At 33.5% G+C, this 24697-nt stretch overlaps 2 protein-coding genes across 14 annotated transcripts; one reads left to right on the top strand and one right to left on the bottom strand.

Moving 5' to 3' along the window:
• Positions 1-27: 27 nt before the first annotated feature.
• On the bottom strand, positions 28-6102 carry LOC128167527 (major facilitator superfamily domain-containing protein 6-like). Of its 2 annotated transcripts, none has more exons than XM_052833312.1 (2): positions 6006-6102; positions 28-3886 (listed from the first exon to the last, which is right to left on the bottom strand). In XM_052833312.1, the coding sequence occupies exon 2, from the start codon at positions 3847-3849 to the stop codon at positions 2002-2004; it is 1848 nt and encodes a 615-aa protein (XP_052689272.1). In that variant the 5' UTR covers positions 3850-3886; positions 6006-6102; the 3' UTR covers positions 28-2001. The 2 variants fall into 2 exon arrangements, with proteins under 2 accessions (XP_052689272.1, XP_052689273.1); XM_052833313.1 differs by having other exon boundaries at positions 5889-6011.
• A 145-nt stretch (positions 6103-6247) lies between these two features.
• Positions 6248-24185, top strand: LOC128167524 (putative pyridoxal-dependent decarboxylase domain-containing protein 2). 12 transcript variants are annotated; one of them, XM_052833304.1, is made up of 25 exons: positions 6248-6443; positions 9143-9219; positions 11587-11661; positions 11748-11951; positions 13399-13554; positions 13858-14047; positions 14219-14287; positions 14399-14477; positions 14778-14862; positions 15161-15281; positions 15684-15839; positions 15946-15996; positions 16221-16292; positions 16385-16448; positions 16690-16784; positions 16874-16979; positions 19184-19242; positions 19333-19445; positions 19558-19682; positions 19941-20059; positions 20349-20441; positions 20597-20696; positions 20795-20919; positions 22078-22145; positions 22622-24185. In XM_052833304.1, exons 1-25 carry the CDS (start codon positions 6279-6281, stop codon positions 22641-22643), a joined length of 2589 nt encoding a protein of 862 aa, XP_052689264.1. In that variant the 5' UTR covers positions 6248-6278; the 3' UTR covers positions 22644-24185. The 12 variants fall into 12 exon arrangements, with proteins under 12 accessions (XP_052689264.1, XP_052689269.1, XP_052689268.1 ...); XM_052833309.1 differs by having other exon boundaries at positions 22078-22149; XM_052833308.1 differs by having other exon boundaries at positions 22078-22155.
• Positions 24186-24697: the final 512 nt, after the last annotated feature.

Raw genomic sequence — 24697 nt, 5'->3', positions numbered from 1 at the left:
ATGACATCTAAATAAACAATGCTCGACAACATTAAATGCTTTATTTCAATCTGTAACTAATTAGAAAACCAATATGAATAAAAAAGAAAATAATGATAATTCTTTGTAACAAAGTATAAACAAACCAACACCAGAAAATGAATGCATGAAGAGATCGTTAACAAGAGGAATGGTCCATCTGTATAATTATAAACAAAAAAGATTTTACACATAATACCCCAATATACACAACCAAATTACTTGGAACCAAAATAAAACAAAAGTAATAGTGGAATGTATACATGTATATACTGAGATTTTTAACCAATATTAATTGTAAATTTTTACAATGTATGTACACCATAAAACATAATTGCACATTGAAGAGATGAGCATTAGAGGAAGGAAGCATCAGTACAAACAAGTTCACAATTGGAAGCTCTGAGCATGTACAGATATAATGCTGGGAAATGCTGATGTTCAAGACATAAACACTTTATATCAATAAAATAATAATTGTACAATCATAAATTATTGGATATAATGGATTTCACAAAATGTGTAAAGAGAAAATCTCGATTTGTTTGGATCAAAAATGTACCCATAACAACGAAAAACCTTTGGAAGCTAGATTTGTAATATTATGGCATAATGGATTTCAATATGTGTATAAAACAAACTGCAGAATAAAGCTGATATCAGTAAAGTTTCAATGATCAGAAACAAGCAAATAAATCTGGTAACTTAACCTACACTAAATTCAATGTTTCAACAGATAAATAGTATTAGAAATTGCATGGTTTCACCAAAGATTAAGTGATGGAATGTCTACAACTAAAAATAAATGAAGGAAATTTTTAAAGTGAATGAGTTTTCTTTTTCCATCATTTTTAGGGTTAACTTTGATGACAAACATAAGTAAGATACAAAAGATATATTAATAGATACTTCAGTATACACCTATACATACATCATGAATCATAAACATTGTAATACAAAATTGTTACCAATTCATGGAGCACCAAATTACATGTATATGTGAAGGAAGACACTTGCTATTTTAAGGCACAATCAAAATAATAACAAGTGTGCTAATCAAAGGAAATGAATTTTGGCAAACCAAAAAATTTATCAGAAATGGATTTCATTGATCTTGATGATAATTGAGCTTTGGGAAAAAAGGATTTCTCTTTTAGAATCAATGGCTATTCAAATCATATGCATGTTTCAGTACCAGATAAAGAAAGATTTTTTGACTGTCCATTACTTTTAAAATCTGTACCTTGGTTTCACGAATATTTAAAATTTCGAACATTCCAGCTGAAACAAAGTTCTTCTTGAACAAACAAAACTGATAATGAAAAACAATACTGTATACAGGGTTATTTTTGCCCCGCGTAATTTTTGCCCTTTTACGCTTGCAAAAAGTTTTGCCCCATCTTGAATTTACTCAGACACAGTTGTGTAAAAAAATAATTGAAGTGAAGGAATTTCAGACATTGGAATTTGTCCAGTCTTTAATTTGCACGCTGAAAATGAGGGCGAAAGGGGCGATAATAAAATGGGGGCAAATATTTACCTGTACACAGTAAATGACAGAAAACCAAAATACTTTTTACAAAGTCACATCCCCAAATAAACAAAAATCAAGGAATATCAATTGAAGCAGAGTAATCCCCCTTAAATCAACAAATCTTTGGTTACAAGTAAAGTCATTTTACTGGTAAATCCTAATTATAAATATCATATAAATCTAATGAATGATTAAAGCATGAAATAGGTGTGGAAGCATAATCAATCTACATTAGTTGTAACAACACACAAATATTTTGTTGTAAGTGTGCTATAACAGCAAAATCAACACTTAATATAAATAACTCATCATTAACATTCTCATCAAAAAATATTTCAGATTTAGAACAATAAACTATGAAGTTGGCTATAACAATCCTCTTAAAAAACACAAGATTTTATTTGTCTTCTTGAACATGAGATTCTTCTTTATATTGAGGGCACGTGATTTTACTTGTCCTTGAGGGCATGCTCCAGCCAATCATCTTCCATATCATCATCTGAGTGATCATCAGACTGAAGCAGACGGCTGTATTTAATCTCATTGTCTTCTCTTGGCTGACAGCATCTCTGCAGTAGAAAGAAGACGGGACACCAACCAATAGACAGAATTGAGAGTCCTCTGAATAGTATACTAAGGCCATACTGGTCATACATAATTCCGGATATTATGCTGCCAACTCCGAATCCCACACCAAAATAAGCGGAAGACAGAAGGGACCTAATAGCCCTGTCAATGGTTGGACTAACTCTGAATGCTTTGTTACTCAACACAACAAACCACATCATGGTGTGGGTTACGGCATGGAGGACTTCGGCAGGAAGCACAGTCCATGGCGTCCAAAGGTAGGAATAATACAGCAGACGACCAGCCAGGCAGAGCAAAGAGACACTGATCATCCCACCATTTCCAAATACATTGACCAAACGGGAACTGAAAACGAGAACCACCAGCTCAGAAAGACTTGCCACAAGAATGCACACTCCCATGGTGATTTCTTTACCATTTAAATCCTGAATCAACCAAAACAAAAAGTTGCTGTAGGAGGAGAAAATGAAGCCCATTATGACTAAAGTTAACACGTACAGCAAGCCACCACAAGTACAGCAGACCCTCACTGTGGCAGCCCCTAACTTACTCTTGTATTTAGACTTGGGGGCACTGGGAACAGGATAAAAGAAACCAATCAGAAATGTAATTCCAAGAAGAAATCCAAATGCATAAAAATGAAACATAAATGGGTAGACTTTTAGATCAAACAAACAAGTGGTGTTATCAACAACCAGCGTCACTATCACAGGGAAGACAATGTATGCCAGAGAGCTCCATATTCTGTGTTTTCCATACTTTTCCATGTCATCAATTTGTTCCAAAAATTCAAACCATGAATCATCTGCAATTTTTTCAACAGGAGAACACAAGGCCTCTCCCACAATCAGTATTACAAGCACAACAGTGAAGAGATTCTGTTTAGCTTGTTCCACTTTTTCATGTAGTTTTAGTAAAAATGTCTCTTTCATATCCTTCAGTGATAAATCTCTTTTTCTTCTAACCGAAACTCCATTTCTACTCAAGAAATCCTTCAAAATAATTTTGTCAGTCTTAGTGAGCATAGAATTTAATGTCGACATAAGGCTTTCGTCCTCAGATATTAATTTATACTTTTGAACGATGTCTTCAACTGATAGAGGTTGTACTTTTTCTTTAGGCAATCCAACTTTCATAAAAATTTCCTTCACAGCTTTAAGTAAATCATCATCATCATTCTTAATTTCTTTTGTTCGAACCGTACTTGATTGAGAGCCACCGTGGCTAAGAGATGCTAGAGTTGTAGTGGGGAATGCTGACACATTAAGTTTGGGTAGCTGTGAGGTGGGGCTGAAATCTGGCAAGTGATGCATTCTGTTCACAGAGACAGGTGCTTGTGTGGTCAGCAAGGGAGGGGAGTTCTGCTGTGTAACATGGGAATCACAGCTTTCCATTGATGGACTTAGACCAGTCAGTAGTGTCAGTGGCAAATATGTGACAGCCATCATGAACAAGGCTATCATTAAAACAAGTTTTCTTTTCCGACACTGAATTGCACACTTGGACCATAATGGAGCAAAAATGAAAGTAGAAAATGTTTTTGCACCAATTATAATGCCAGTCTGTGTTGCTGTTAATCCCAGAAATCGCAAGTAAATTGTCAGGAATGGTAGTAAACATGACTTGCTGGCTGCGAAAAAGAAACTGAAAAGGTTGCAGATGAAGATGGATCGTGTGAGATTTACGGGTTCCGTTATTTCGACTGGCATGATTGTTCTTCTTATTCAACAGAATTCCTCCTCAGTTCTGTAAAATAAGAGTATTGAAACTTTGATTATGGTACACATCACATACAAAATAAAATAAAATCTTACAACAATAAACGTTCATTTTATTGCAAATAATGAAGGAATTTACCACTGCATTAATGATTAATTGTGAAAAATATATCTATTAACACCAATTTGTTAACAACAGTGCCTGTAGATAGAGTATAGTACAAGCATTCACAAGTATTGCCACATGCCAAACTCTTTTAGGTTCTTCCAATCAATCCTGCTCCCTCAAAGGATATTTATAGATACTTCTGATTAAAAAACTTGAATCCTGACAACCATAATTTTTCAACTCGGTAAGAGAACTGAGAACTCTTATTTTCTACCAACAAAGTAAGACAAATAATGAGTAACCTTTCTGCCTCATAAATGGTTGACTATAACTGTCATAGCAAGATTAAGACATGTTATCCCATCTGTACCAGTCTACCAGAAGTATTGTTTAGCCAATGACAGCTGATGACAGTGTAAATTGGGGCATTACCAACACCTGTGATAAGGTCAAACAAAAATTATCAACAGCTGATCATTTCAGTAAATGATTATGGTGGTCAATATTTGAGAACAACACTTATCAGATTGCTTCATTTTAATGTGTTTTGACCTGATGCATCTTGATAGTGGACGCAGCTCGCCGGCATGAAAAGCCTGCAGGCAATGATAATTACTGGACAAAGAGAAAATTAAAACTTTTGCTCCTTTTAATGTATTTAATTTTCTGTCAGAATTGGACCCACAATTTCCAGTAAATTACATAGATCTTCTCATTTCATGTTCTTGCAAGAATCTTAGTAAAAAAGTTTTTAAGAAAATCATGCACTTTAAGGTAATTTAGTATTTTACATCTCATACTTTATTCATAAGGGAGTGTTAAATAAGAGGACAACTAAACACAAAGCTAAAATGTTATAGTTATTGAACTCCAACATCATAATCAGTGGGGAAACTCTGCATTGAACATTGTTTATACAATCAATGAACAACTTTGTATCAGAATAGCCAGTGACCACTAATAATTACTGGTAACCAAATTCTCTTCATTCAATTAAAAAACTCACAGTATTGTATACTGTAGGAGCAGAAATATTCGTTGAGGATTTAATTTTGTTATTTTCGTTGGCAGTATAAATCAACGAAATTAAAGTCATGACGAATTTTAAACCCAAGTATTAATGATTACAAAGAGATTACAATATGACGAAATTAAACGCCAACGAAATCTTATTTGGTTTAAAAAACAACGAAATTTTGACCCAATGAAAATGTGTGCTTCTACAGTATATATTCTGGAGCATAAAATTATAAATTTTGATTGAAAAAAAAACCCAATGAAAAATGTTAATATTAAGTCAAACTTTGTTATCTCGAACTATATAAGTTATAACTGTATAAAGATATGGGACTGTTATCGCGATATCCTAGTATTCGAAATATTGAGGGTAAAATATTTTAAAAATAATTAAGTGGTTGGGACTTACAGATCACTTTGACATATCCAATGTATTTAAGATATCAGTGTTTGAGATATTGAAGTTCAACTGTATTTTGTATTCAATCTTTTTCACGCTGTTAATCTTTAAAACTATAATAATGTTTTGCAGGCATGCAGTTAAATAAGTATTATTTAATTAACAAAATAATACTTATGTACCTGCATGCCTGCATTTAATCATGTGCTGCGTAAACCCTAACAGTTGAACTGTAAAACATATTATATTTGATTTATAATATACATTATTCAAAAAGCTAAAAATCTTTGGGCTATTGTTGCAAAAAATGAAAATGACCAATTTAAAATGTAACATTGCAGTCTAGATCAGTATGAAGATCAGCACCATAACCAGAATTTTGTCCAAAAGAGGAGAGTAGAGCAGGATGCAAAAACACAATAATCAATTAAGAAATTGACTACAATAAGAACATTTGCGTTATATATCAAATTGATGCCTGGGGGGATGAAATAGTAGCTGTACCATGCATACGTGTTAACCTTGTCAGCTATCCCTCTCTACAAAGCAAGAAAACCTCCACTTGTCTGTTTCAATATATTGAACGATATCTGCATAAACATAACACAGCAAATAACTCACATGTGGTAAAAACTTTTCTCATCTACGAAAACTATTTTGCAACATTTTCCTTCCAAACAAACGACCCGCATATGGTAGTCGTTATAATGATGTCGTGGCGAGTTTACCTTGTTGAAAGATGTATTATTTAAATAACGAATCAATGTCAGTGGCTTTTATACAACGTTCTAATAAATTTAAAGCATTTTAAATCACAATTTATTTGTGAATAAAACGTATCCTGAATCCGAAAGTTAATTTTACGACATTGCTTGCCAGCGTGTACTTGGAAACATGGCGTCGATGTTTGCTAAATCGTCAGGTGCTCCTGCAGGAGTGATGCAGCCATCACAGACACCTCAAATTGAGCGTTATGAGCCAGAAGAAGAGAAACCTAAGCAACCAAAAAAGGTGTCATTTGCTCAGTTTGATCCTGATGCGCAGATGCAAATGAATTCCGTAAGTACTTTGACAGTATCCATTGCTAAGCTATGACTAATCTCAGCGAGATTCGTCGAGACTGAAAAATTTTTGACGGACGTCTCTTCCGAATCTCAGACCAGTGCCACACAAAGTGATTCGGGAAAATTTGCCCCAAATTCGGCCGGTTGTTATGTTAGAAATACGCTGAATTAAATCATCTGCTCGCTTCAACTTTTTACTTTGAACATCCCTTTAACTCCCTATCAACATAAAATGTTAGGTTCCTACCGTTAAAAGATTTATATCCCACAAAATATGAACTTGTTTATTTTTCAATTCATTTCCACACTCATTCACATCTCCAATGCTGAAGAGTTCCAGTCAAGGTCATAAATAGACTGTTTCAAAATATGTCGTATTCGTAGTTTTACATAGAAAACTATAAAAGGGCAAACATAAACTTTATAAATGCATTTAGATGTCAAGTTATTTGTCAAAAAAAATAAAATATGGAATTTATAATAAATAAAAAGGAAATATCTGGTATTTATAACTAAACCTTTTAATTTTATAATGAAATATTCATAAAATGATAAGGTTGAAACCTTTGAGTACGACATATTCTGAAACAGGCTATTTGTGACCTTGACTGGAACTCTTCAGTATTGGAGATGTGAATGAGTGTGGAAATGAATTGAAAAATAAACAAGTTCATATTTTGTGGGATATAAATCTTTAAACGGTAGGAACCTAACATTTTATGTTGATAGGGAGTTAAAAGGATGTTCAAAGTAAAAAGTTGAAGCGAGCAGATGATTTAATTCAGCGTATTTCTAACATAACAACCGGCCGAATTTGGGGCAAATTTTCCCGAATCACTTTGTGTGGCACTGGTCTGAGATTCGGAAGAGACGTCCGTCAAAAATTTTTCAGTCTCGACGAATCTCGCTGAGATTAAGCTATGACAGCTTCAAGCAATAACATGACAGCACTTGAATATTAATACGCTAGATCTATATCCTTAAGGTATACGAAATATCAACCGAAAAGTCCTGTATTGTGTTTTTTAAGTTGTTGAAACACAAGGACCTAGTACAATGTAATTACACATTGTCCCATGCCAATTAATCAAAGACAATTTTATATAAATACTGGAAATGAGGAATTGAAATATAAATGACTGGATTAGGAATCCAGTCAGGGGTCTATGAATTTCTGGTCAGATATATATATGTTTTACTAATGAACACATGTTTTAAATTACCTCAGTCCATATAAACAAAACTATTGCAGTATATATCCAACCTATGTACATATACAAACTCAGTTGAGACCCTATAGTCTGTCCCAAGTTATTGCTTCCATCACTTTATGATAATTTTTAATAAAAATACATATACCTGTGAAAGTAGTACAATTGAAATCGATTATATGGAAAATATCTTCATGTACAAATTGACTCTTTTCACTCATAAATTAAAGCTAACAGGAACAAAAACAATTTTCTTACGGAGATTTATAATGGGAAATGTTTGCATCTCTTCTCCATTCGGAAGTACTCAGGACACCTCGCGTAATTTTTCAACATTATCATTCGGGCTTATTAATGGATGATGCAATGCAAAATCCCCATAGACTTTCTATTTTGGGATGTGTATTGAAACTTGAAGTGGTAAAGGGGCGTTTCAAAACAGATAATCTGGACATTTTTCATATTAGTGGATGAACGTAGTTTGAGCACAAAGGTATTTATCATTATTGAAATATCAAGCGAAAAGTGATGAAAGCAAAAACTCGGGACAGAGTATAGAAAGAATAGTAAGAATCCCATATACTTGCAATATAGCAGCTTTGAAGCAGATCTGCTTCGTGTCTTTTTTAAGTCTGTTTAAAGTAATCTGAATGGGAAAAACACATTTTTATACATTACAAAATTTTTGAACAGGTATATGTAATTAATTTCACAAAATATCCATTTAATGGGTTGTATCAATGCATTTTGTTAATATACACGTTTGAATTTGCCTGCCATTTTGTGAGAAATTGCATTCAAAATGTCTCAGATTTTATCATTAACATCGCGACTGTAAACATCAAATTTTCAAACGTGATCTTAAAAGTGGCAGTGATTCCGTTGCAACACAGTTAATGTGGTAAAATGGGATTATAAAAGAGCAACATTGTAGGTATTTGAAACCAATCATATGAAAATTTAGGTTATATACAGTGTTATATATTTTTTTTATTTGCTACGAAGCAAGTATATGGGACGAATTCTATCATTAAACTGGGTCCATAGGACATCTGTCATTTTAACGATAGAACATTCCATCTATTGAGCCCCATGATTAGAGAATATTTTGCCCTGACTTTATATTTCAGTAGCCTTGATTTGCAACCCCATCATTCTGATCTGACAATTTTTAACAATGAAACTTGAAATCCACACATTGTAAAAAATAATGAAATAAACAAACCCAGTGGTATCTATTTAACTGCCTTACGTTTAGTATCAGTTTGTACAATGCAGTAAACAGGCAAACTTTTAAATGAATGTCTCAATATATGCATCATATAAACCTGTACACCTTTGTATCTGATTTGAGACTAATAACTTTATGATTATTATTTGTCTTGGACTATCAATAAGTACCTTTCTCAGTGTGCACTGAATTGAAATACATGTACCGGTATTAATACCGTAACAGCTTTGATTTTGCTTTGTACAATTTTAGATGTTCATGAGCCCCATGATGAAGGAGTTAGAAGCACAAATAAAAGTGAACACTGATATGCTTGACAGAATGAATAAGTAAGATAAAATACACTTTCAATAAAGTTTGAAAGATTTTTAACAAGATTATGTAATTCAAAAAAAACCCACTGAAAATGCAGAAAAGAATTCAAAATATATCTTCTCTGCTTTGTTGCAAAATTTGTACAGTAATCATATTTTCTTGGTTTTTAGCTCACAGAGCTGAAAGCTCAAGTGAGCTATTCTGATCACATTTTGTCTGTTGTCCGTCCATCTGTCTGTCTGTCTGTAATCTTTTCACATTTTCAATATCTTCTCAAGAACCACTGGGCCAATTTTAACCAAACTTGGCACAAAGCATCCTTAGCCTAAGGGGATTCAAAGTTGTGAAAATTAAGGACCACGCCCTTTTGCAAAGGGAGATAATTAGGAATTTATGAAAATTTTCGAGAAATTTTCAAAAATCTTCTTCTCATGAATCATAAGACCAGGAAAGCTGAAACTTGTGAAAAAGCATCCTCAGGTAGTGTAGATTCAAAATTGTGGAATTCATGACCCCCAGGGGTAAGGTTGGGCCACAATGGGGGATCGAAGTTTAACATAGGAATATATAGAGTAAATCTTTAAAAATCTTCTTCTCAAAAACTAATCAGCCAGGAAAGCTGAAACTTGTGTGGAAGCATCCTCAGGTAGTGTAGATTCAAAGTTGTGAAAATCATGACACCCGGGTGTAGGGTTGGGCCACAATGGGGGTCGAAGTTTTACATAGGAATATACAGAGTAAATCTTTAAAAATCTTCTTCTCATGAACCATAAGACCAGGTAAACTGAAACTTGTGTGGAAGCATCCTCATTGAGTGTAGATTCAAAATTGTGAAAATCATGACCCCCGGGGGTAGGGTTGGGCCACAATGGGGGATCGAAGTTTTACATAGGAATATGTTGAGTAAATCTTTAAAAATCTTCTTCTCAGAAACTACTCAGCCAGGAAAGCTGAAACTTGTGTGAAAGCATCTTCAGGTAGTGAAGATTCAAAGTTGTGAAAATCATGACCCCCAGGGGTAGGATGGGGCCACAATGGGGGGTCGAACTTTTACATAGGAATATACAGAGTAAATCTTTAAAAATCTTCTTCTCATGAACCATAAGATCAGGAAAGCTGAAACTTGTATTGAAGCATCCTCAGGTAGTGTAGATTCAATGTTGTGAAAATCATGACCCCCAGGGGTAGGATGGGGCCACAATGGGGGGTCGAAGTTTGACATAGGAATATATATAGAGTAAATCTTTAAAAATCTTTTTCTCAGACACTAATCAGCCAGGAAAGCTGAAACTTGTGTGGAAGCATCTTCAGGTAGTGTAAATACAAAGTTGTGAAAATTATGACCCCCGGGGGTAGGATGGGGCCACAATGGGGAGGGGGGGGGGTTTGAAGTTTAACAAAGGAATATATAGAGTAAATCTTTAAAAATCTTCTTCTCAGAAACTTATCAGCCAGGAAAGCTGAAACTTGTGTGAAAGCACCCTCTGGTAGTGTAGATTCAAGGTTGTGAAAATCATGACCCCCCCCCCCCCCCCCCCGGGGGGTAGGGTGGGGCCACAATGGGGGGGTCGAACTTTAACATAGGAATATAAAGAGTAAATCTTAAAAAATCTTCATCTCATGAACCATAAGATCAGGAAAGCTGAAAGTTGTGTGAAAGCATCCTCATGTAGTGTAGATTCAATGTTGTGAAAATCATAACCCCTGGGGGTAGGATGGGGCCACAATGGGGGGTCGAAGTTTTACATAGGAATAAAGATTAAATCTTTCAAAATCTTTTTCTCAGACACTAATCAGCCGAAAAGCTGAAACTTGTGTGGAAACATCCTCAGGTAGTGTAGATTCAAAGTTGTGAAAATCATGATCCCTGGGGGTAGGGTGGGGCCACAATGGGGGGGTTGAAGTTTAACATATGAATATATAGAGTAAATCTTTAAAAATCTTCTTTTCAGAAACTAATCAGCCAGATGATTCTTTATAATTGTTAAGACTTTGGCTCCAGGACAATTCTTTGGCTTCACAAGAAGGTTCAGGGTTTGATGTAGGTTTATATCCCATATATTAACTATTGTTCAGGATTGTTTTGAGAACTGCAATACTCAACATATGATATGACTATAAAATCATTCTGTTAGAAAAGGGACTAATGATTATAAACATATGAATATCCAGGGGGAAAATGGATTTTATTTATACAGGATCTACATGTACTATTGTACATTGTCCAAATAGTTTGTATTATGACTCCATTAAGCTGATTTTATCATACCTATTGTTCCTCAGGTGAGCGATGTGGCCCATGGGCCTCTTTTTTTGTTAATGAAGTAAAATAAGAAAATTTTATATCAACGTATGTGCAATAATATAAACTTGTTTCATAGGCAAATGGAAGATGAAAGAAAAGCAAGACTAAAAGAAAAACAAACTGCACACATTCCAGAGGCCCTCAAAGGAGGGTAGGTATCTTTTAATACCCATCCATAATGTTAATTTCAAGTACACATCTCAAGCATTTTATTTTTAATTCTTTGAATTCATGTAGTGGTCAGGAAATGGTGTCAATAATGAAATCTGTGGAAGATCTGATACTGATGGGAGATGAACTTCCTGAGGAAGAGGAAGAAGAAGACAATGAAGCAGAAGGACAAGAAGGAGAGGAAAGTGGTGATGATAATGATGATGATGAAGAGGATGATGATGAAGAAGAGGAAGATGAAGATGATGAAGAGTACAGGAGGAGGACACAGTAAGTTTATGGTTTGTTGATAATCCCATTGGTTCCATGGACAAGTGCTGAATTAAACTTATGGTAGATGAATGTAGTCTTTTTTTAAAAGTACATCATAACCTCTGTAAAAATAATCAGGTAATAAGATAAAATTCATGTGCTAATGGCTAAGACAGTGATGAACAAAGCAGTATTGTGTCAGTTGGAACTCAAGAAAGGTTTAATTATTGTACATTTGTTTTGATGTATAATGACAGAATTTCCTTAATTTTCTTGCATGTTATCATTGTTATCAAAACTGTTGAATTTATGCCCTTTTCTACATATGTTTACATTAAAAAAAACTGCCAATATTTTGCTTGTTTCGAGACTAGCAGTTAATTCTCCTTTTTATCCCCTCGCGCAACTTGTTGCAATGGGGATATAGCACCACTATCGTGCGTGTGTGTGTTCGTATGTATGTACTGGTATGTATGTATGTGTGTATGTGTGTGTGTGTGCACTCCATTTCAATTTTCTAGTAAATTAAAAAGAAACCTTCCAATAGAATTTCCTCAACCTTTGCACAAATATGCCTCATTGTAAAAGATTAAAACAAATGCAATGTCATATTAATTGGTCAAATTTTTATGCAAAAACTTAGATAAAATTACACCATTGTAAAGGAGGGGGCATACATTATGACAAAATTTGTTCAAAAGTAAAAATATTTATCATAGATTGCACACTTCTGTAAAATAACAAATAAAAAATGCATGTGCCTTTCCAAACCATTAATACTATTACAAATTATTATTTCATTAAATCAATGTCATAATCAACTTTGTAAATGAGTTATCAATCGAAATTTCTGAGTAAGAGTTATCAATCATCCAGAGCGAAAGTAGCATGACAGAATAACGTTAATAGAGTTAATAGCTTATGTCTGTTTGAATGTTTGTTATTATCCCCTCGCGCAACTTGTTGCGAAGGGGATATAGCATCGCTGCTATGTGTGTTCAGCTTTGAGGCAAGTTTGAAAAAAAACCCTTGCACGTATATTTATCAAACTTCGTACAAGTTTTTGGCATGGTAAAAGGATAAAGCCTGATAATTTTCAAGTCAATTAGTTGAGTACTTTTTAATATATCGTAAAAATAACACAGTTTTATATAGAAATTTTATGTACGACTTGACAATAACTACTTCCGTGAAACCAAAGTGAAAGTAAGCAGTTCAAATCAACAACTTGATATTTTTGGATTTAGATCTAGTACAGGTAAAGAAACAATAGTCTTTGTAGTAATGGAGGGTTAGTAGAATATGATCTCCTCATTTACATAACTTTATATTCCTAAATAATGCATTCCCCACACAATAACTCATGTCGCGAGGGGATGCTTCGCTTAGCGGTGCCCTTGTTAAGATTGAGTTGGTGAAAGTTGGTTTTTTAATGCAGGTCTAATTTGTATTTTTTTTTTTACAGACTGAACAAGTTACAGATCCTTGACTCCCACAGTAAAGCAGCCCTCACTGGACACAGTCTAGCGGCCTATGTATCCACTCTGGATGAGGATAATCTGAAGAAGTTTACATCCAAAATCACACAAGACTGTCAGCTTTGGCTGTCAAGATTATTCAGGTATTTAGTGCCATGAATTAAAACATCTTTGCATTGAGAATTCTTGAATTCTTGACTATAAAACACGGGCATGTGTACATGTAGTTTTTACAATGTTATGTATAGAATATATATCATCTTAAGATGAGATGTGTATTTTGGACTGATTTTAACTGAATTAAAGAGGATGATAAAAGTGTTTAAATTAGATATTTAATGAATTTAATGATATACATCAACTGCCAAGTAGAAGCATACAGAGTCAATATATTATCACCAGTATGTTTTCTAAAAGCTAACAGTGTTGTGACGGTTTTTGGGCAGATTTCCAGACTCCTCTCCATTTTATCATGAGGAACACAAAGATGGCCTTGTGAAGATCTGTAGGATGGCTCTGTATCAGAAGTACCCCAAGTACCCAGTGGAGGGGTTTGAAGCCCTCTACTCCCGACCCCCGGTCATCTACATCAGCTCTGCGGCCATGCCAGGACTCAGCAACTACCTGTGCTTGCAGGTAAATATTTGTACTAATCGTACAGTTATATACATGTTATTTCAACAACTTGAAGATTTCTGTAATTTACCATTCAAAGTAAAGTTTAAAAAATTACATCTAGGAAAAAATCTCAAAATGAATCATTATCTTTGTCATTAAGTAGTGAGAAGCATTTCGTATTATTTTCAGTTGGGGTTGCCCTTGTCTTCTATTTGTAATGTTCCATGCTCAACTGTAAATGGCACGACCAGTATTATGGTAAGAGATTGTCTGTTCTTTATTGAAAAGTCTACATCTTTCAAATGATATAATGACATTAGAGGAAATTCGAGATGTAAAATTAAAGTTTCGATAAATGTTATATGACAGGATGTTGGGATGTTGGAGAAATTGATTCAGGATGATGTTTCTGCAGCCAAAACTCCAGTTTTATTAGTGGGATTTGCAGGTACTCCTTTCATATTACAGTCTATACAGTTTTATATGACCATTCAATACATTTCCTGCATTTTCTGATTAACAGCCATGCGTAAATCCTCATGAGCTTGAAACTTATTAACATCAGCAATCTTGATGCAGAAGTGAACAAATCTTCTAGTGAAAAGATTGTCATCAACTAGAGACTAGCTTATTCTAATTAAACACAAAAATTCTTTACAAAGGTTGCTACTAAATCTGTGACATTGTATGTATTCATCCAGTACATGTAAGTTCAAACAGAGTGAGATATTTGGTGTTACCTTAACAGGTTCTCCACACCTGGGATCTGTTGATCACCTGGATGAATTAAGGAAAATCTGTAAAAACCACAAGATCTGGCTCCATGTAGAAGGGTAAGCCTTTTATGGTACATTTTACTGGTAGTTTGTTTCTTTGTCCAGTTGAACTTCAGCATCTTGAACACTGATATCTTGAATACAATGTATATGTCGAAGTGATTTGCAAGTCCAAACCACTTATTTTTTTAAGTATTTCAACCTCGATATCTTAAATACTTGGATATCTCGAAGTGTTTTAAAACAGTCCCATATAGTTTGAGATAACGAAGTTTGACTGTATTTGTATGATAAAGAGAGATTGATGAAGTGTGACATGTACATGTACCTGTAGTGATATTTTTTGTTGTGACAGAAACAATCTCGCCTTACTGGCAACAGTGTCCATTCCAAACTCAGTGGAGCCAGCCACCTCGGGGGACAGCATGACACTCCGCCTGGGTAAATGGATCGGGATCCCGGGGCTTCCTTTTATTGTATCCTTATGTTCAGATACATAAATTACTTTAAAACAGAGAAGACCAGTCCCTGTTTTTTACTCACATATACCGGTATAAAACTTGTAATATCATCAATATACAGAGTGTATATGCATTTCTTACACATTACTATGATATTTCTACATACTTGAGCATTATTTAATCGTTTGATGTTATCAGATGAAAATTGTTTTATTGTCAATTACCTCAAAGATTTGCACTTGTGGGTGCTAATTTGAAAATATTAGAGTGAATAGACCCAATAAGATCAAAATTAATGGGTAAGCTGTATTGAATTTAAATTCTCATGCACTATTTAAACTTAAAGATTCCAAATTAGATTTTTACTGGTATGTTTTCATGTGTTGCTGATATTTTATGGCCTTAATCATGTGATAGACTCTGTACAAGAGTTCCGACCCAGCCCTAGAGCTGGCAGCAGGTCTAAACACATTCAACCCACAACTTAAACTGAATTGTTTGCCCTTGTGGATTGTTCTCCAGAGCCTGGGGCATGATGGGATTGTGGATAGAATCAAACACTGCTGTAATTTGGTAAATGTTTTGTCCAAATATTGGGCCATGCTTTGATAGGTGATTGAATCTTATATTTCAGGGGTTTTTAAATCAAATACTTCAATTTTTTGCATCTTTTTTTTAGGCAGAGAAGATGCATGAAATACTTGAAAAAATTCCTACAATTCAGAAAATTGTAAGTGTTTTTAAATGTTTTTGTAAGCTGAATGAGTATAGATTAGGTGTTATTTGAATTTATTTTGTATGTTATGAGTTTGTACATATACAGTGTTGATGTAGGTCATAGTGCAGTGTCTTTTAAATAAAATGTAAACAAAACGTTCATTTAAACCAATTTTAAATTATCAGTATAAGAAATTTTTATTATTTGTATTTTAATGTTTGTCATTTTACACTTAGGGAGAAGAAAAGAAAGAGGAATCTGAAGCAAAAACCATCAAAGAGATGATATTTGTTGCTATTGATGCTCTGGTAGGTGCAAGAAAAAAGTTAATTATGACAGATGATAACGAGGGATTATGATGTATCAGCTCCTCATATCTTTCTTTTCCATATTCATTTAGTTTGTGTTCAAGATGGCTAGTCCTACCATTGTGTTCAAATATGTAGAAGATAACAGCACAGGTGGTAAGTAAATGTATGAAGTATTTAATCCTTCCTGTGTAATTTCTCTCTTTTGCTTGTGTACAGAGCTAAATATATTTTGCTGCTTGTAAATATCTAATCTCTATTCATAACTTTTTTGGAATTCATTCCAATTAAAAAATGTTCAATTTCTAAAAGTAAAATCATCTGTTTACTATTCATCACCGTGCATTTAAATTGAAAAGAAGAAAATTGTCGAAAATAACGCTCATTTGATTTTCAGCTGTAGAGATTGCTCCATATTCACCTGTGTCTCCACAAGAGGATATAGAAGAAAAAGACAAGTTGAAGACATACTATAATGCTCTCAACACGTGGGTAAGTGCTTATGAAGTTCTCCATCAGTCACTGAATTCAGATGGATTTGATCAATGGATCAAACATTAATATCCCCCATACATTTGCAGCTCTGTGATACCTTATTTTACGAGAATTCCAATGTGGACATTGAACTGATTGATGTGGAGAATGAAGGAAGTTGCATCAAGTTCTCTCCCCTTGACACAGCACAAGGTATTTTTCAAATCTTACTCCCAAAGTAAACAGAACTAATGAATGTTCATAAATTTAAAGGGTACCTGCAGTGCCGGTCAATTTTTGATATAATGGAGATCTATGTGTAAAAACATCATCCTGAAAATTTTACAGCGATCGCATAAGTAGTTTTCGAGATATTTGGGGAAAACCCGATTTCACACCTGAACGAGTTTTGAATCAAGCCGATTTGGCGCGAGATGAACTGTGACGTCACGGGGTCAACGCCGCTGTATGAGAAACAGGAATATCGTATGAAAACTGTTCGTTTTCTTGCATTGTTTTATCGCTATATGAACATTTTTTTCTGTTGTTTTATTTCCTTATCAACCCTGGATGACTAATTATACTGTTGTTTGAGGTTAACCCGTATTTTATCGAACAAAAATGCCGAATTCGGACAATTGTTTGCTTCATGAATTTCGTCAAATGTGCAACGCATTTTACATAAAAATGCACACCATATGTAGCAAAATGACAATTAATCAAAGCATTATTGATATAAGAAACATATTTTGTTAATATTGTCATTCTTTGGAATGATTTCTCAGTGACATTATTTACTGATTAATAATATTGATAATACATAAATAAATGATATTTCGTAAAAGGTAACTCGGGGTCTATTCCTCGTATAAGGCAAAAAATTACAAATGATGTCGCCCGATTATTCAATAATATTGATATCGGACCAATAACAATCAAAAAGTATGCATTCTTTAACAAACAAACACGGGATTATAAACGGATCAAGGCGAAAGTCCAAGATGGCTGCATGATCAAGTCTGTCTCGTATTCTTTTAAAAATACGATAATGGAATTTAATTTTCCATTTATTTACATCCTTTGTCAAAATGTTCCAGTTTATTCAGATTTCATGATGATTCGTTGTCAGTACTACAATTTAAGCTATACAGAGTTATAAAGCGTTTAATTACTGGCCATAGCGCTCGAAAAAAAGTTGCACTTTATTAAATAAGAAATAAAGACCAACGTAATTACTTCGGAAATAATTACTTGATCATATAGAAAAGGTTTCAATTGCTCAATTGTAAATTTAGTCATTATTTAAGTGATTAGATAAGTAACAATAAAGGCATTTACTTTGAACATTAGTTTTACTATTTAATAGTATCATGCATGATTCTTTAATCACTGATTGACGGACTATACACATGTTTAAGCTGACGAATGCTTGATTTTACACAGTCTAATTTTTCTGTTTTATCTTTTAACAATTGAGTAGCTAATTATACACAAATCAATTTACCCGTCTAGAGGTGTGAAACCCTCTCTTCGTTCACCAGACTCGTGTACCTTGTGTATACATACCCCAGATACACGTGTGTCTGGAGCAGTGGCTTCGTTAGTTTACCTGTCTACCTGTGTCATTGTCTCGGATCACTCGTGTGTGAAATCATCATGTAATCAAAAAATGAATAATGAACATAAATTTGCCCATGTAAGCGTTTTAAGATATCGTATTTATCGGTAAAAAGGCGACGAGAATAACAAATTTAAAATCCTTTAAAAAGAAATCTGATTGTAATAGAATAATAACGGATACAAATTTCTAGATCTACAATACTTAAAATAACAAGATAAGTCAAAACATCAGACCTATATCAATCATTTTGGCTGAAAAATCGAATTTAATTTGTATAGCTTTGTAAGGAAATTTCCCTCCTGTTGACCTCGTGATGTCACTTCCGCTGAAGCCTCGTTATCACCTAATTCAGTTTTCTCTTGATTAGATTTCCCAAAGCAGGTAAAAATAGCCACTTTGAAGAGGCGTAACTCCGTTATTTTTGCACCGATTTCGATGCGGATTTTTGCATTAAATTTTGGTAAATAAACTCTTTAACATATATTTCACATCGGCTGGGCTGCAGGTACCCTTTAAGGTACTGTGCTTTGAAAGCAAAAGACAAGTTTGCTTTTTACCCAAAAGTACATTTATACAACAACTTATATGTTTAGTTAGTTGGTGATCAATTCTGAAAAAGATATTTTAAAAATACAAGAACATTTGTGTATTCTATAGTGTAATTTAATTGTGCAGGGGAGGATTGTTGTTGTATAGTAAAAAAAATCAATGTGAGGAATGACATGTTTTATAACCAAATTATCAGTACATGCATAGAAATTGTCAATTGATAACTATGTGTTCCCATTCTTATCAGTGAAAGGAACAGTCATTGAAGATATTGAAAAATTTGGAGAGAATTTGAAAAAGCAGATAGTAAGTATGATGTTTACTCCGAGAACATTAGTGTAACAACTTGTTTAATGGGTATTTGTCAGCTCAATATGGAATTTGATCACTTTACAGGCAATATTAGATGCCACAGTTCTACAGAGGGACAGATTTTGTGCAGTTGTTGAAGCTCAGGACAATCTCCGTATTGTAGAGATGCCCAGTTGGGCTGGATTAGGGGTTGTGCAGTATGTATGCAAAATTGTCATGCTAAAAAATAACAGATCAAGTATACGAGTCATTATGCCTAGTAGTTCATATACCGGTAGATTAATTTATGTTGATGGATGTAATTTACAGATATATGCCAGAAGAATGGAGAGAGAGGATGACAGATCTACCAGACAATGCCAAGCGGGATATTAACAATATCAATACAGAGCTAGTGAAGCGGCTTCACTCCAAAGACACAGCTTTCTCACTGGGTAAATATTCACGTAAAAAAAAATTCTTAAAGTATTTACAGTAGAAATTAAATGATTTTTTCAAGTTTGAGTTACTTCCCTTCATCCTGTAAAGTTGTCAGATCCTTAGTCTTGTGTAGCAAGTCATGGGATTTGTGTCCATCTTACAAGTACTTCCAGTTTGTGTAGAATGGTCACAAAACCCATGACATATTTGACTATGCCATGGTCTTAATGGCAAAAATTTCCTTGCATTCATTGATTTTGATTTCTGTGTAGGTTTCAACGATGAGAACATTGGCTGTGTGAAGTTTGGTCTGATAACAGATGACACAGACCTGGAGGAGTTGATAGGTCTTGTTTATTCTGTTGGGAAAGAAATTGAGGAATCATCAAAGGTCAGTCAGAATAACATTTCTACCTTGTTATCATTTCTCTAAATCAATTTCATACTTGGTAGATTTGATCTTTTAACTGAAATATGCATGTCATTAAATACTTGTACATTAAAAATAGTAACATAATCAAAATTGTGTTCCCTGTTCAATTATGTCCTCTGATTTTATGATGCATACATGTTTAGAATCTTATACATAAAAGAGTTTTACATAGAGGAAAATTAGAGAGTTTATTTTTGGCTTAAAAAAATATCTAATTAGAGTGCATTTATCTATTGATATTTTTCAGTTCTTGGAAAAATTATCTGAAAAGGTTCAGAAGGGAATTGAAGAGGCCAACAAGGAACTACACAAGGAAATGGATGAAAAATTAATGCAAGAGGTAGGCCACTAGCGTACATGTACCTAGAATTAATTGTATATTCATCAATTTAAAGTTTGAGCAATGTCAACTGCACCACATAATGCTTAGCTAATTCAACTTTTTATTTTAAAAATCCAGTAAAGTTTCGAAATGTTTGAATATCTATCTTTCAGGGCCTTCTCAGACAGGTGCCTTTGGTTAGTTCTCTGTTAAACTGGTGGTCACCCCCTCCAAAGGATTCTGTGAAGGGACGCACATTCAGCCTTAGTTCTGGTATGCAGGCCGCAGGCCTAGATGTCAGTGAATGAAGTTTCTCAGAGTGATAAAATTGTTTTATTACGTGGTAACATGATCAATAATTTCTTTGACAGGCACCATGGCCAGCACTGAGAAAACCTACAAATACCACATGCAAATCCAGGAGGATGATGCCCCTCCCCCATCCTCTCCCTCCCCCAGCCATCCTGTCAACGCCTACAAAGAGGTTCTCAAACCGGTAAAGTCTCAGACCAAGTCTGCTGGTGCTGTTAAAGCTAACCTCACTGAGCAGTTTAACTCTCCTTCCTCCAGCACCCAGGTACAGCACAGCTAATGTAGCACACTGTGCTCTCTGTAGCACTACAATACTGTAAAGTTAATTGCACAAAATGTAGTAGGTCTTCATAAAAAATTCAAATTTTAATTTTGAATGATATTGCTAATAGTTCCATGAGAGAAAAATTCAAGTTGGTAACTGTTTCTTTTTTACAAAGCTAGTGTTTGGCATTAAAACTTACAAGGAAAGGTTTTAGGTCTTTAGGGTTGTAACTTTGAATACAACAGCTTTTAGCTGTCGTGGTTGGCACAGAAAAAAAGATCTTTAATCAATTTATGATCTTCAAATCTGAATAACCTTCAAAATTTGAAGAATCTCACAAGCACTTTTGATTTGAATTAAAGTTTACAAAAAAGTTGATAACATAGAAGTTTGATTCGTGCTTTTTTAAGGTTTAACTAAGGTATTTCCTGATTCCTACTAAAAGTTTACCTGTACTATAGGTATAAATGTCAGAATTGGTGATTTATTTAATTCTTTGTTTGATTGATGAAAATATTTACAGGGTGTATCAATATTGTCGTAATCTATACATTGAAGTTTAAATAAAATACAAGTTTTAAAAACTATCACAGAATTATGAGTTTTGTTGTGTGCTCAATACTTTGTTGGATTTAACCATAATCTTGACTTTAATGTGTTCCCTTCACTTTTTGTTGTCTTACTTTTCTTATAGTCAAATATGTAATCTATAATAGCTGACTGTAGCCAAAATTCTTTTACCTATACATGTAAATTAGACAATTCTAAATCATCTGTAGAAGCTAGAACAGTTTTAGAATGTAGAAATTTTACTCCTTTCTTTTCATATCTAGATGATACTTGTATACAAACTGTCTTCTTCCAGTATATTTTATATAAAGAAATAAAAATGTCTAACTTTCTAAATATTTAGGTTTACAGTTGAGAATTTCAATATATTATGTATATAAGAATTGTATCACTTTTGATTGATAATGTTATATATAAATGTACTACTTGTAAACAGACCTTCAACTATGGAAAGCTTCTTAGTACAGGAAAAATAAAATAATGAATTGATATTTTTTTCAGGAGAAGGAGAATTCAAACCCCAGCTCACCACAGCCTGAACAGAAATCCATGGAGACACAAAGCAAAGACAAGCAGTAGGTCAAGGTTCAAGTCTTACTCTATGTTTTGAAGATGTAAATCTCTACACCCCTACAGAACCAACTTCTGTTCATATCAGTCCTCTCTAGAAAATTCTCTCTTTTACAAAGTTATTAATTGATGGGTAGATTGTGTTGATTGTTTGTTATGGGAGTGACAGGGGGCGTTCAATCATGTATAAATCAATCAATGAAGCACTCATGCATGTCTGATAATCTGCTTTGCGTCATTTGTCAGGGATTGTCAAATGCCAGCAGACAATTCACTCCCCTGGTAATTAGGCATTAATCACCCATCACAGTTCATTCTCAAACACTTGATGTAGTCTAGAAGATTTATGACATGATACAGTAGGATTTAGAAAGGTGTTTGTGTCCATTGTAAATGTACAAATAATTGATATCTTGCTGACTTAAAAAGTATACTTTGCATGATAATAAAAAAAAATCCCATTTTTATTTTTATTTTTTAGACACCCCCCTGACTTAAAGTAAACTGTGCTGCAATCATTCCATATATGGCTGTGATATGGTCACATGACTGGTACCAATACTCCGCCTTTGTGTGAGGATTATAGGTGTGTGATGGACAGATCTCACGGGGATTTACATGCTGTACGCTTCAGTTCTCTGTTATCATTTTTACATTGGAATTCCAAAATCATGTTACAATATTGCTGCTATGACCAATATTATTTTTTCTTTATCTTTGAATTTTTGAAGTACATGTACATGTATTAAGTCTGTTATTTTTACATTACTTACTTGTACATTTATGAGGGTTCTTTTTTCTGCTGTGAAGTTTATGCTGACTTGAGGGAGATAGCTGTATTGCTTTGAAGCTAGTACTAATTGTCATATATGATGCATATTCAACATATTATTGAAAAAACCAAACTGAAAACCTATCAAACCTCTTCCATTGTATGGAGGCAGTTGTTGTGGAGAAACCATAGAGTAATGTAACTTATTTATTTTGTTATTATTTATTTTTTTATTTATTAATCACATGAAATATGCTGTTAGTAACTTTTTATTTACCAATCCATGCAAAACTACATATATTTTACAAATGAAATAAAATCAACACATTACCTGTTTTTAATAATATGTATATCTCAATTGTTTTGAATGTCTATAAGCTTTATTGCTGATGACTAATAAACAATACAATACATTAAAAATAAAGTTCTATGAACATTAAAAAATACAGAGTATTATCATATCTCAACTGATTATTGCATGTGAAAGAAATAGTGTATTGGGTTTTTTTCTCGTCATAAAAGTATTCCTTTTATTTATTTTTTTGAAAATTTATGCGAGTGTAAACATGCCTTAAATTTGTAGTAGCTTTACTACATGTATATCTATGTTAGGATTTTTAACCCATTGAATACTTGCATTTATATTGTTATGATTAACTCCCTTGGTTTTTTCTTTTCTTTAATTTTGGCGTGTGTCAATCAAAACCACTTACATTTTTTTGTTATGCATTTATTTTTTTTCTATGAATTATTCCTGTGATGAAATTTATTTTTTATTCATATATCAGAAATCCACCTCTTTATCTCAGTATTGCAGTAAAAAAATGATAATAAGAAATTCTCTAGTTTTCAGTTTAATATTGAGGACTTCAGTATTTCTCAGTATTTTTTTTATTACCTTATAAAGTTCAAAAATTGTAGTATCGGTATGTGTATTTTAATTTTATTATTAAAATACAACAGAATCTCTTAAAACTCTGACAACTTTCAGTCTTATAGTGGGAACCCACTGGAGCATCTAAAAAGTGGTATTTTAATTATGACATTGTGGTTAAAATGCTGGGGAACTATTAATTTATACTCGTTTATTTAGTTTTGATTATTTCTCTTGATCATTTATATTGCAAATATTCTTTTTATCGTTTTTGTTTATAAATCATTTATTAAATGTAATTGTACATTTGAGGATGAAAGGCTTAAATGGCCTTTAATTTTAATTATTGTGTGTTAACCAATGGTGTTACTTATCAAATAAAGGTTAAAGTAAAATTTATATGTAATTCGAGTTTGGTTTTCTTAAGCTGTAATAAAACAGCTGCATATGTACTAAAGGTGAATTATGTTGAAAATATATATTATGACAAACTAGAAAACTGCATGCATATCTTGACCATATGACAAATGGGTAAAAATTTCCAATATACATGTATATCAATACAGTTAATACCGGTAGTTGCGATGGGCGCTCGTGAGCGCTTGCGAAAATGCAGAAAGGTTTTACTATATAGGGAATCGTGTTGAGCGGGCGAAACAAGCCTGAATATTTTTTTCTGAATTAAGTAATTTGTTTTGTTAAAATGTACATATTAACAAAAAATATCGAATTGTGAATATATCGAAGGTAACTTACATGTGTTCACAATGTTCACGATCACGATAATAAATTCGATATATGCTCGAGACCAAATACTGATATCTTTAAAAATGTTTTATCATTTAGTACAAAATAGATCCAATTCAAGTATACCGAAATGGCTGCGTATCTGTACTATTATTACAACGTGC

Source organism: Crassostrea angulata, chromosome 10 (assembly GCF_025612915.1).
Source record: "Crassostrea angulata isolate pt1a10 chromosome 10, ASM2561291v2, whole genome shotgun sequence".
NCBI lineage: Eukaryota > Metazoa > Mollusca > Bivalvia > Ostreida > Ostreidae > Magallana > Magallana angulata.
This window is presented reverse-complemented; position numbering and strand designations above follow the sequence as displayed.